The following is a 14216-nucleotide window of genomic DNA, read 5'->3' as shown; positions in this document are numbered from 1 at the left end:
GGCAGTATTGTCTCCGGCTCGTAATCGAGCCGACGGCAATGCTGTCGCACAGCAGACAGTGAATATTGCGAGGGTGCAGGGCAGGGGGACCCCTGCACTGCCCATGCCAAATGCATGGGCAGTACAGGGGCCCTCCTGTGGCCCCTTGCACCTGTTCTCTACCAGCCAAAGACTGGCAGAGAACAGAGTTGTACTCCGCAGGGAAGTGCAGCATGCAGCTTTGGCCTGGCCAATTACGACCTTCACCCGCCGTCAACCCGTCTGGATCACCAATCCCTGCGGAGACGGCGGAACTCTGGAGGTCTGACTGCCAGGGTCTTTATGTGACGGTAGGACCAACACAGCAGTGGTGGTCCTGACCGCCACCATGAGGCTGTCGGTATGAGGACCGCCAGCCTTCTAATGAGGGCCATAATGACTTTGAAACTTACGATTTGTGAATGGGTTATCTTACAACTACATAATGGCTGAGAATTTAGCAGAGTGAGAAGCTGGAACCACATAGGTTTGTCTGGTAGAGATGGTGCCTAAGTAGTAAGCGTTGGTGGAGCTACATCATGTTTGTAGAGTGTTTGAGGATTGTTATTTGGCCCTGGTTTGATACCTTCTGAATTACAACATGTTGTTGTGACTCTTTGTCATTCACAGATACGTTTGTGGGTATACCTATTGTCCCCATTCCTGTTAAAGTGGGAATAATTTTATGCTTACCCCAGTGATGGATGTTGGTGCATGGCCATAACTAGCTCCATTGTTCTCCTTTGTCTTCCACCCTGTCTTGCACTGTGGAGATGGGCTGTGTGGTGAATGCCCTTGAATATAAAACAGTGGTGTAAAATGTTGGGGCATCCCTGCCGAATGTGATGAGGTAACCCTGAGTCTCCCATATCTCACAGATGTTCATTGACCTTGCCTTGATTCAGGGCCCCTGAAGGGTTGGGACCCCTAACGGAGATGGGGGCACCACGCCATATGGGTTGCAGGTGCTTGTTTTACACCCCTGTTACACAATACACAATATGACTGCTTAGATTATGTCTTTGTTTTGTGTTGTGTTTATTCTAGGAGCTGCATTGAAGCAAAACCACAGACATTAGTTTAGGGTTTATTTTTGGCATTTCCTTGTAATAATTCCTAAAATCTAATATATGTAACCCTCTGAAAATCCACAGTGTGTGCCTTCTAAGTGCCTTTTTCTTAGATGGGCTTGCTTCATCTGTGTAAAGGTAATTTCTGCCAAATTCCTTGCAGAGGGGCAGTGGAAACTGTTGCTCTCTGTTGTGGGCAAGAATGCCACTCACATAATGCACATTATGAGAATTTCAGATGCTACCCCCAGGAACTGTATTGTTGTTGTGAGGCATGCAGGTTTATGTAGTATGCAGTTCCGCCAAGCAGGTTCCATTGACGTAATAGAATATACACTCAAGCACATCCCCTTTTTAATTAGCAATACTGGCCAAATGCAAGGACCCTTACAGAACTTCGATGTGTAACTGATGTATTTTCCTCCTTTCGGGCCATGACATTCTTTTGTTTTTTTAGGCTTTCCACTTTCTTTAATAGCTTACGAAGGTTGGACTTTCCTTGCAGAGCTCTAGCCCGTTGCCTTAATATACATTGTGGAATGCTTTTCATGTCAACATTGTTTGCAACGGAGGAGACACTTTTGTTCCCACTTTTTAAAATTAACTGTGTGCTGGAAAAAAGTTTTTATTTAAATAACTAACATGCCCTATGCTTCTTATATGTAACCTTTTACGCCTCCATAAATCAGTCATGTTTCAGTCATTACAGTGAATGTTGTGAGATGAAGTCTTGCTGTTGCTTTCTGCATCCTTGACGCTCTGCGATCTAGTCTTTTAAAGTAGGCTTTTATATTTACATGCACACTGCTTGTCACTTGTACCAAGATGTCCATCTTTGAATGTCCCCACACTTGTACATTTGGGTAACCTATCGCTTTCTTTTGGTGCTTCTATGTGCCATTAGTGGAAGCCTAAGGGTTCTCGCTTTCCATGTCTTAGACATGTCTTCCTTGCAATTTTTATTACGTAGAATCCAGGTTGAATCATTTTAAAATACTGCGCATTAGTTAACTGAAGTGCACTAAATAAAAACACCATTTTAGCCAGCAACCACACGAGCAATGAAGAAATAAATTACAAATCTTGCTCTCATTTAGTTAATTTGTAGTTTTAAGTGGTGCGATTTTTTTTTTAATCTCGGAGACGCTGGCAGAGAGCACTATTCTGGCCATATCCATAAACAAGTGTTTCATAAACCCTGAAATCTCAAGGCCTAAAATTCGACATTTTGGGGCGGTGAAAGTAGTATTCTATTGTAATTCGCATGACAGATTTAAATTAGGATGCTAAATGGCAATATTTGCATTTTTGCTGCAAATAGAGGAAGGTAAATGTAAGTGCTTTAGTTATATGCAGGGTCACTGGAATTATGTGACTGAGAGGATGCAATTATGCTGAAGGGTTGACCAATTTATGTGGCAAGAAAAGTCCAGTTACGCATTTACAACCCCAATAGCTCTAACTCTCGCAAATGCGAGACCTATTGCACTGCAACTTCTTGTTCTAATATACATTTCTCAGACTGTTTTGTCCTTAAAGTAAAATATGTTCTACTTTTCTGTGTAAAGTATGCCTGCAATTTCTCCTTCGGTTTGCATGAATGATCGGTTTACATGAATGATCACATCCTAAGGGATGGCAATTTGATTGAATTTAAACTTCTGCTTAAACTCTGATTAAATAATCTTGTGGAGTTTGTAAACAGGCCTCCGAGTCCTTCTTGGGGACGTGTAATAAGTAACGCGTAATAAGGGAAGCCATTCTCTTTAGTGCCCTAAACTGCTTTCTAATGTCGTCCTGCCTTTTAGATACTGTAGAATAGGAGCTATTTTTTTTCTTCCAAGACTGTAGTGCTGCATTCTGTCTTGGTCTCCTTTAGCAGGTTAGCATTAGTGTCAAATTCATTTTTAATTATTTCTTGTTTGTTTGGAGTGTGCCACCACACATTGTGTTTGCGTCATCTGAGCTTAATTCTCATCTTTTTCAGTATATTCTCACCATTCATTAGGTTTGTGTCAATTTTTGTTTGGGGGGGGAGGCATTTGGTCGTTGAATTATCTCATCGTTACTATAGGTGGCTGCAGAATCCTCTGAAAATATATCAGTTCGGAATTCTGTGCCCTATCTCCCTTAGAAACTCCTGTAGTTTCCGACGAGTCTGGGTCTTTACAGCATAGACGTGTTGTCTCTCCCAAGAGGTATGATAGAAGACATGGCAATGTTTCTTACTGCTGTTGCTATTAAGCCCTATTATGAGAGTAATTTGCTCCTTGCAATATAGTATTGAAACCGCACAACTACTGTACATCTGCAGTCTGTTACAAGTATAAATTTACTTCCTGATATCGCTAACATGATGTTCTATTTCTATCTTCACAGCCGCTCAGAATTCAACACCGAGACCCTCAGGTACGTTTCTCAGTTAGTTCTCATTGCAAAATAAAATATACATTTTCAATTTCATGCTTGCTTTATGCAGTCGCCTTTGATGGATAAAGTGCTCTTCACTAGGGTCTGCTTGAATATCATACTGTCCTTATTTGTTCCTTCTCCTGTATGTTGGAGGTATAGTATGCATGCAAGATGTATACCCGTCTGTGTTTTAAAAGTGTTGTGTGCTCTGTTTGTGCTCAAAGCATTATATTTTTCACTCAGTTTATAAAGTGTTTGGGAATAGACTAAGGGGCTGATTACGAGTTTGGTGGTCTTGGGAATACTGTATCATCTTTGGCATTTGACCGCCAGCTCCTCTGTGGTCCGACACCCGATTGTGATCTGTGTGGTCGGACCACTACAAGACCACCACCACCATGGACATCTGATCTACCGCTTCGGTAGGGACAGTAACGGTCAATGGTGGTGGTGCTTGCATGGGTTCCACCGTGTGTATTATGACATACATTTCCGCCAACCTTTTCATGGCAGGGACACCGTATTGAGAAGGTTGGCCGAAAGGAAGGTAAAGGGCCACAAAATAGGGCACCATGGTGAATAAGCCCCTGTGGATTGTGGCCGGGCCCATGTTGTTCCCCACCATGCCTGCAATGTTGGTGCTGGCAATGTTACCTAGCCGGCATTGCTTCAGGCTCTGTCCTAGAGCCAAAGCATGCTGCCACCTTGACTGCGCCGACAACACACAGCCAGCCCCACGGGAATGTTGTAATATGGCAGTCGGGATACTGCCAGCTTGACAACGTTTTTCCAACTGCCCCTGCGACAGACTGGTGGTCAGAGTGCCAAACTCGTAATAGGGCCCTAAGTGCTCCTGTCTCAGTAATGTATAGTTTTATCTGCAAATGCTTTCATGTCCTTCTGTGTTTTTAAGGCCTATGAGGCACAGTTTGTGTAAAGAACATTGCTTATGTTTGTTGGTGTATTTTTAAAGTTCTGTGAAGCGAAGTGTACGTGAGAGATATTGACCAGTAAAATTATGTTGCTGCTTGACTAATCTACAACAACCTTTGGAAAAGAAAAGCACTGGGAACTGTTAGCGTATCAGAGCCTTAATAAGTAAACTTACAAGGAGAAGCGTTTAGGTCGATAAACCTTTGGACCACGTTCAGGGACTTCCCAGTGCGAGATATCTCCTTGGCATCACAAATTAACAGATCAATGACTCAATCAATAATCACAATAACTGATTAACAAGCCAATCAGTATCATTTAACAAGCATCAATTAGTTGAACACACCATGACCTTTCAGTCATGAATAACCACACCAGTATTTGGCTCCTTGCAATATATTATTGAAACCGCACAACTACTGTACATCTGCAGTCTGTTACAAGTATAAATTTACTTCCAGATATCGCTAACATGATGTTCTATTTCTATCTTCACAGCCGCTCAGAATTCAACACCGAGACCCTCAGGTACGTTTCTTAGTTAGTTCTCATTGCAAAATAAAATATACATTTTCAATTTCATGCTTGCTTTATGCAGTCGCCTTTGATGGGTAAAGTGCCCTTCACTAGGGTCTACTTGAATATCATACTGTCCTTATTTGTTCCTTCTCCTGTAGGTTAGAGGTACAGTATGCATGCGAGATGTATACCCGTCTGTGTTTTAAAAGTGTTGTGTGCTCTGTTTGTGCTCAAAGCATTATATTTTTCACTCAGTTTATAAAGTGTTTGGGAATAGACTAAGGGGCTGATTACGAGTTTGGTGGTCTTGGGAATACTGTATCATCTTTGGCATTTGACCGCCAGCTCCTCTGTGGTCCGACACCCGATTGTGTTCTGTGTGGTCGGACCACTACAAGACCACCACCACCGTGGACATCTGAGCTACCGCTTCAGTAGGGACAGTAACGGTCAATGGTGGTGGTGCTTGCATGGGTTCCACCGTGTGTATTATGACATACATTTCCGCCAACCTTTTCATGGCAGGGACACCGCCATGAGAAGGTTGGCCGAAAGGAAGGTAAAGGGCCACAAAATAGGGCACCAGGGTGAATAAGCCCCTGTGGATTGTGGCCGGGCCCATGTTGTTCCCCACCATGCCTGCAATGTTGGTGCTGGCAATGTTACCTAGCCGGCATTGCTTCAGGCTCTGTCCTAGAGCCAAAGCATGCTGCCACCTTGACTGCGCCGACAACACACAGCCAGCCCCGCGGGAATGTTGTAATATGGCAGTCGGGATACTTCCAGCTTGACAATGTTTTCCCAACTGCCCCTGTGACAGACTGGTGGTCAGAGTGCCAAACTCGTAATTGGGCCCTAAGTGCTCCTGTCTCAGTAAACTATAGTTTTATCTGCAAATGCTTTCATGTCCTTCTGTGTTTTTAAGGACTATGAGGCAGAGTTTGTGTAAAGAACATTGCTTATGTTTGTTGGTGTATTTTTAAAGTTCTGTGAAGCGAAGTGTACGTGAGAGATATTGACCAGTAAAATTATGTTGCTGCTTGACTAATCTACAACAACCTTTGGAAAAGAAAAACACTGGGAACTGTTAGCGCATCAGAGCCTTAATAAGTAAACTTACAAGGAGAAGCGTTTAGGTCGATAAACCTTTGGACCACGTTCAGGGACTTCCCAGTGCGAGATATCTCCTTGGCATCACAAATCTACAGATCAATGACTCAATCAATAATCACAATAACTGATTAACAAGCCAATCAGTATCATTTAACAAGCATCAATAAGTTGAACACACCGTGACATTTCAGTCATGAATAACCACACCAGTAATTTGCTCCTTGAAATATATTATTGAAACCGCACAACTACTGTACATCTGCAGTCTGTTACAAGTATAAATTTACTTCCTGATATTGCTAACATGATGTTCTATTTCTATCTTCACAGCCGCTCAGAATTCAACACCGAGACCCTCAGGTACGTTTCTCAGTTAGTTCTCATTGCAAAATAAAATATACATTTTCAATTTCATGCTTGCTTTATGCAGTCGCCTTTGATGGGTAAAGTGCCCTTCACTAGGGTCTGCTTGAATATCATACTGTCTTTATTTGTTCCTTCTCCTGTAGGTTGGAGGTACAGTATGCATGCGAGATGTATACCCGTCTGTGTTTTAAAAGTGTTGTGTGCTCTGTTTGTGCTCAAAGCATTATATTTTTCACTCAGTTTATAAAGTGTTTGGGAATAGACTAAGGGGCTGATTACGAGTTTGGTGGTCTTGGGAATACTGTATCATCTTTGGCATTTGACCGCCAGCTCCTCTGTGGTCCGACACCCGATTGTGTTCTGTGTGGTTGGACCACTACAAGACCACCACCACCGTGGACATCTGAGCTACCGCTTCGGTAGGGACAGTAACGGTCAATGGTAGTGGTGCTTGCATGGGTTCCACCGTGTGTATTATGATGTACATTTCCGCCAACCTTTTCATGGCAGGGACACCGCCATGAAAAGGTTGGCCGAAAGGAAGGTAAAGGGCCACAAAATAGGGCACCATGGTGAATAAGCCCCTGTGGATTGTGGCCAGGGCCCATGTTGTTCCCCACCATGCCTGCAATGTTGGTGCTGGCATTGTTACCTAGCCAGCATTGCTTCAGGCTCTGTCCTAGAGCCAAAGCATGCTGCCAACTTGACTGCGCCGACAACACACAGCCAGCCCTGCAGGAATGTTGGAATATGGCAGTCGGGATACTGCCAGCTTGACAACGTTTTCCCAACTGCTCCTGCGACAGACTTGTGGTCAGAGTGCCAAACTCGTAATTGGGCCCTAAGTGCTCCTGTCTCTGTAAAGTATAGTTTTATCTGCAAATGCTTTCATGTCCTTCTGTGTTTTTAAGGACTATGAGGCACAGTTTGTGTAAAGAACATTGCTTATGTTTGTTGGTGTATTTTTAAAGTTCTGTGAAGCGAAGTGTACGTAAGAGATATTGACCAGTAAAATTATGTTGCTGATTGACTAATCTACAACAACCTTTGGAAAAGAAAAACACTGGGAACTGTTAGCGCATCAGAGCCTTAATAAGTAAACTTACAAGGAGAAGCGTTTAGGTCGATAAACCTTTGGACCACGTTCAGGGACTTCCCAGTGCGAGATATCTCCTTGGCATCACAAATCAACAGATCAATGACTCAATCAATAATCACAATAACTGATTAACAAGCCAATCAGTATAATTTAACAAGCATCAATAAGTTGAACACACCATGACCTTTCAGTCATGAATAACCACACCAGTTTAGTTAAGTGTTTGGATATTAATTTCCCTATTGGTTTCAATCTAACATCATGTTCATTAGTCTCAATAGCAATAAGCTCATCTAAACCACTATTATTTGGCAATCAGAACACAACTTAATCAATGCATAGATTATGATCATACAGAATTAAGTACATCATTAATATGAATCAACTTAGCAGAGTCTCATTAGTACATGTTTCAACAAAGCAAGAACCCGGTCGTTTGTCTATTTGCATCAGATATTAGTGAACACCTTAACTAACCTCGAATTAGCATTAGCATGTTGGGCTTCATGCAAAGCATTTTAGTAAACACGAATTTAGAAAACATCTAAACTATGGCCTCTATCAAAAGAGCAGTTGGTACCTAGAAAGAAAAGGCAATTACAATTTTCATCAGAGAGTTACCAATCCAACAGATCAGCAAACAGCTTCAGTCTTCGTCCGCAGGACATCAGTCGATTCACCATCAGCAGGGATAGGATGGGGTAAGTCTGAATATAGCGTAGCTAAGGAATAAGATCTTTCCTCATATGAAGGAGAAGTCAGCATCGGGCAAGAATGGGTAGAGGATGGTTTAAGTATCAGGAAGAACAAATGGCAAAGTCTCAAAAGAATATGCCCAAATGGCAAGGAATGCAAGAATGGACAAGAATGTCTGGAATAACTTGGAAGAATAGACTGGAATGGAATGGCATAAAAGAAATGGGAGAATAGAGGATTTCTCCTCGGGTCAAGCGGTTAAATCAAAACTGCCTAAGTAGCCCTTAATTCCCCATTGGATAATATTTGGTGCATTGTTATCTCCGTCCAGTAGTTCAGTTTACACTTCACCAGAATTTTCCACAAACAACAGGTCTCATGTTGCTGATTGGTCCATGTATTTGACGTCTTCATCGATTGGAATGTCAAGTAAGAAAAGTTACACTTTGCTCTCCAGTCAGTGTCTCTATTGTTTTCTCCTACTCCAGTTGCCTTGCACCTGTTACGAATTACACTGTTGCATTCAGCAAGAATGTCTCCTTGAGCAAGTCGGGTCTCATGAGAAAGAATTTACTCCGGCTACACACACACACATAACTTCTGGAAAAGTACAGCTTGGTTGTCCTTCAGGAAACAGCACATTGCATGTTAGAGAATGCAGTTTAATATGAGACCAGGCAGCTAGGCCCAGACCCTCGCTAAGCTAAAACCTAATGATTAAACAAGCAGATTTCTAATACATGACCTTAATTTCGATATGCTAGTACAAATTCAAAACATTAGTACATAATTAGTTCAGAATTACCAACTTTCATTAGTCTTCGTATACATTGGTAGCCCCTCCCCGTGGGCACATTTCAAACGCATGCATTATTTCTCTGTTAACACATTTTCTATGCAGCTTCTTCACACAATATATTGCAAGCTTTTCATGTTAATATTGCTTTTAAAAAGACACACTCCAACAATCCCTCCTCTGATGACTCTTGTCATCACACAAAACTTTCCCCACAAATTTTACATCCTAAAATTCTGTCAACTGAATTTCCTCTCTTAATGGCTTCCCCTTTGATTTTGCTCTAAATAATTTTTCCTTTTGTTTTTCTTCCCTCCTCTTATTATTCTTCGCCATTTTCAATTTTATTCTTTTGCTAATTTTGCATGCCACCCATAATCCAAATAGACAAACTATAACAATCAATATCCCCTGTATTATTTTTGACAATATCCCATGCCAAATGTTAGTAAGCCAATTTCCCACTGACGCAAATCCTTTTCCAACCTTTTCCCAAACTCCTGGTTCTTTCAATTCCTTCAAGTCTGTACTATCCCTAGTCAAGTTAGTAAGCATACTTCTAATCTCATTACTATTATCTGGTATATATGCGCAACAATGACGCTCATTAAGCATTCTACAAACTCTGCCATTTTTCGCTAAAAGAATGTCTAAAGCAAGCCTGTTTTGAAGAGTCATAGCCCTCTCCGCAGCAAGTTCAGTATCCATCAGGAGTATAGCCCCTGAAAGGTTTGTCAGCATGTTATCCACAATAGTAGACAACTTTCGAATCTTTATGGAGTTCAGAATAACTCCCACTGAAGGAATTATCGCTCCAAATATGTCTCCCACTACACCAGCAGCAGTTTCTCTCTTCTGTCAAGTACGATGTAATTCAGACAACTTCGGAAACCTTTTCAAATCATTAAGTTGATATATCTTTGGGAAAACTATCCCAAAATAACATGTCCCATACCATCCCTTTGGAAGATGGTAATAAGCATTAAGTCCACATATGTAATAGATCCCTGGGATCGCAGGATCCCGTCCATTTAACATGAACGTCAATTTACTCTGAAACAAATACACATGCTTACGTTCACTCATTCCCACAAACACATTGTCATAGTATAACTTCGGCCTAGATATGCAAAGCTTCCCTACATGTAGTGCATCTAAAGCTAACTTCCCTTGTTCTCTAATTGTGCCATAACCTTCACTACTAGCAAAAGCCTGCTGCTGTAATCCTTTTTCTCATTTACCCTTTAATGCCCTTCGTCTATCTTCCGTGTGATCTAAAAAGCTTTTCTCTACAGGTTTAAGCAAGCATGTCAAATTATTGCGGTGTGCATAAGATGTACTAATTGTCAGTGTTGACTCAAAGAATCCTTTAACTAGTTTTATGCTATAGTACCTAGCTATCCCACTCAAATCCTCTATTATAGGCACGCAAGAAAACACAAGATCATGGTTCGAGTAAAAGTATTGAATCTCTTCCTGGTTATAAAATCTTGTTAGTAGCAGACTACAACTTATCCCATATGTTAGTGGCAGACTATGATAGGTAACCCCCTCTTGTACCGACACACAAAGCAATTCTTCGCATCCATTGTGTCAACATACTCACTCAGTAAGCGATAGAAAATGTTAGTGGAGAGTTCCCCTTTCGCGTTAGTTCCTTCATGCAAATATCTCTCATCCCGCTCAAACCTTTCCCAAGCTGTTAGTGCTGTGGTAGTCTCAGGAATTGTAGCATTGTTAGTCCCACTCTTATCCATTAGTGTCATACCCACAACCACAACCATAATAATTATCACACACACAACGCCTAAACCAACACCCAAATATTTACATCGCCTACTCCTTCCATTGTCTTGTCTAATGTTAGCCATGATCAATAAAGAATCAGAAAGTGGAGGATGGTTAATTCAAACAATAACCAACAGAGGACAATAAAAAACCCTTTTTTTTTTTTTTCAGCAAAGTCAAAGCAAGCGAAAGTCTTTCTTCAGCAATTATTTACAGCTTTCAGTTTCACTTTCAGGATCCTTGTCAATTCAGGTTAGCAGTTTATCAAAATCGGTTCTCAAAAGTCAATTCAGATTTTAAAAGTCTCATTCGGTAAAATTCTCAGTCTCTTTACTCAATTATTTTTTTCAACCTTTATTCGATCTTTGTACCAATTCAATCTCTCCAGTCAGACTCAGGTGCCAAAGTATTGACCTGGTATCTCTCCATCAAAGCAAAATGCCAAGAACTCCTGTTGCCATTCAGCTGTCGTTGCATACGACCATTCAGGAACCGCGTACCTTCTGTTTTCTACTCTCTTTCTTTTCAACTTTTGATCACCTTGCAACTCTCCTTCACTTAGGTCTTCTCTCCTTGTTGTATCAAATTCTTCCTCTATTGCATCTTCGACAACCACTCCTCCCCTTTTCGCTTGCGAATCTGGCCACTTATCTCCTTTCAGTATCTCTTTAGTCTTTGATTTCTCCTGTGGCACCCACTTTTTGCTCTATGATGTTTTTTCTTGATGGACCTGCAATCTGCTCAGGAGGAGTTTGGACACTTCGACTCTCTTCCACCTCAACTCCTTTGCCTTCTGGGTCTGTCAAATGCTCTAGTTCATTCTGCTTCTGGGAGAACCTCCCTCTGATTAGACTCTCCTGCTGCCTCAGTTGAGATAGACTCACTGTCACCCCTCTGGATCTCTCCCCCCTCGTCTCTTACTGGAGTGACCAAGCCGTACTCAACGGACTCTCCTTCTGTCTCAGTTCCCATTCGATCACTCTCTGGCCCTGAGACTTCCTTCTCTGTTGTTGGTACTTTCAACAACTCAACTTCCTCATCAGTTGGACACGTCACCTTTTTCGTGTGACTGGCATGGATCCAGTTTGCAATTCCCACACACTTCACAGCAGTAGCAGTCGTTAGTATCTCTAGATACGGTCCCTTCCAACGTGGCTCCAAACACAACTTCCTTACGTGTTTCTTGATGACAACCCAGTCACCAGCTCCCAGTTTGTGTCCTGGATCGTTTATTGTGGCAGGGTGGTAGCTTCCACCTGGTGAGAAAAAGAGCGAACGACATCAGCCAGACCCTTGTAGTAGTCCAACACCATATCATCCGTGATATTCACAAGAGCATTCGCAGGCACTGCGGGCAGTCTCATAGCTCGGCCCATGAGAATCTCATGAGGGGACAATCCTGTTTTCTTGTTAGGTGTATTTCTCATTGACATTAACACCAAAGGTAATGCATCGGGCCATTTCAAATTCGTGGCTGCACACATTTTCGCCCATTCTCGACTTCAAGGTACCATTCATCGGCTCCACTAGTCCTGATGCTTCAGGGCAGTAACTACAATGCAACTTCTGCTCAATGTTCAATGCTGCACACAATAGCTCAACCACCTCGTTGATGAAGTGACTTCCCCTATCTGATTCTAAAGAGATCGGAAACCGAAAACGTGGTATCAATTCCCTAAGCAGCAGCTTAGCTACTGTGAGGCTGTCATTCCTGCGTGTAGGGTACGCTTCAATCCAATGACTAAAGATACACAAATCACCAACACATATCGCAAACCTCCACACACAGGCATCTCAATAAAATCCAATTGCATTCTGCTAAATGGACCTCCAGCTCTCCCAATGTGGCTCAGATTCACCACTGTTCCTTTCCCCACATTCATCTGTTGTCAGATGATGCACCTATGGCAAATCACTTCTGCAGCTTATCTGAAATTCGGGTTAAACCAGTCAATTTTTAACAACCTGATCATAGCATCCCTCCCAATATGTGCTTGACCATGGCAAAACCTTGCAAATTGTGACAAAAGACTGTTCGGCAGGACCATTTTCCCTTCATCTGAAACGCACAAGTCATCTGGCCTTTGTACGCATTACATTCTAACCCAAGAACGCTTCTCATCTTTGCTGGCACGTCCCTGCAACAATCTCAACTCTTCTAACGTGTCAATCACCCTCAATGCGTAACCTGTGCAAGTCTCATTTTCTGTTTCAGGTAATAATTCCCATTGATCTTTAAACGATATACAGTTCAATGCTCAAAACCTTGCAACTTGATCCGCGTATCCATTTCCCATTGAAACAAAGTCTTGTGACTTCAGGTGTGCACTGCATTTCACCACAGCAATTTCATGAGGTAACTGAATCGCGTGCAACAATTCCTTAATTCTCTCACCATTTTTCACTGGCGAACCAGAGGAGGTCAAGAAACCCCTCTGTGACCATAGTTGACCAAAATCATGGACAATTCCGAATCCGTATTGATAGTCACTCTCAACTGGGCAGAAGCATGGCAAGCTCTAGTAAGAGCAACCAATTCAGCTACTTGAGCAGAATATACTGTCTGAAGGCAAGACGCTTCCAGGATACCAGAAATCGTGCATACAGCATATCCGGCTCCCAGCACTCCTACTGAGTCTCTCAAACATGAACCATCGACAAAGATATTTTGGTCATTTTCTTCCAATTGGGTATCTTTAATATCAGGCCTCGGTTTGGTGCACATTTCTGTTACCTCAAGACAATCATGTTCTACATCTTCCACATTTTCAACCGCTGTGTTTTCACTGGGAAGCAAAGTTGCCGGGTTCAACACTGTACACCTCTTCAACGTTACATTTGGTGATCTCAATATAATCGTTTCATATTTCGTCAATCTGCCATTTGTCAAATGCTGCGTTTTAGTATGGGTCAACAGGATTTCAACTGAGTGAGGAACCATGACTGTTAGGGGATGTCCTATCACTATGCCTTCACACTGTGTGAGGCTTTGTCCAACTGCTGCTACTGCAGGCAGACAACCCGATAAGGCTGCTGCAACTGGGTCCAAAGTAGCTGAAAAATATGCTACTGGTCGGTTTACACCTCCATGGACCTCCATGGACCTGTGTCAGGACAGATAAAGAACATGCATCACGTTCATGGCAAAACAGAACAAAAGTCTTTGTGTAATCAGGCATACCTAAAGCTGGAGCCCTACATATGCCCTACATATGCTCTCTCTTAACTCAGTAAACAATTTCATTTCCTTTTCTCCCAACACTATCACCTCCGGACCCTCTTTGACCGTTAGTCTCACCAATGGCTTGGAGATGACTGAGAAGTTCGGGATCCGCTGACGACAGTAACCCACCATTCCTAGAAACATCCTAACATCTCTCCGTGTGGTTGGGGGATTCATCTGTAA

At 42.3% G+C, this 14216-nt stretch overlaps 1 protein-coding gene across 1 annotated transcript in view; it reads left to right on the top strand.

Moving 5' to 3' along the window:
- The window catches only part of DMBT1 (deleted in malignant brain tumors 1), a 624760-nt gene that overhangs the window by 152050 nt on the left and 458494 nt on the right, over nt 1-14216 (top strand). The window contains exons 5-7 of the mRNA XM_069239169.1: nt 3468-3497; nt 4932-4961; nt 6396-6425. Coding sequence (XP_069095270.1) covers nt 3468-3497; nt 4932-4961; nt 6396-6425 — 90 coding nt within the window. The remainder of the gene's footprint in view (nt 1-3467; nt 3498-4931; nt 4962-6395; nt 6426-14216) is intronic.

This window comes from Pleurodeles waltl, chromosome 6 (assembly GCF_031143425.1).
Source record: "Pleurodeles waltl isolate 20211129_DDA chromosome 6, aPleWal1.hap1.20221129, whole genome shotgun sequence".
Classification (NCBI taxonomy): Eukaryota; Metazoa; Chordata; class Amphibia; order Caudata; family Salamandridae; genus Pleurodeles; species Pleurodeles waltl.
The sequence above is the reverse complement of the archived record's forward strand: the minus strand, read 5'-3'. Positions and strand labels throughout refer to the sequence as shown.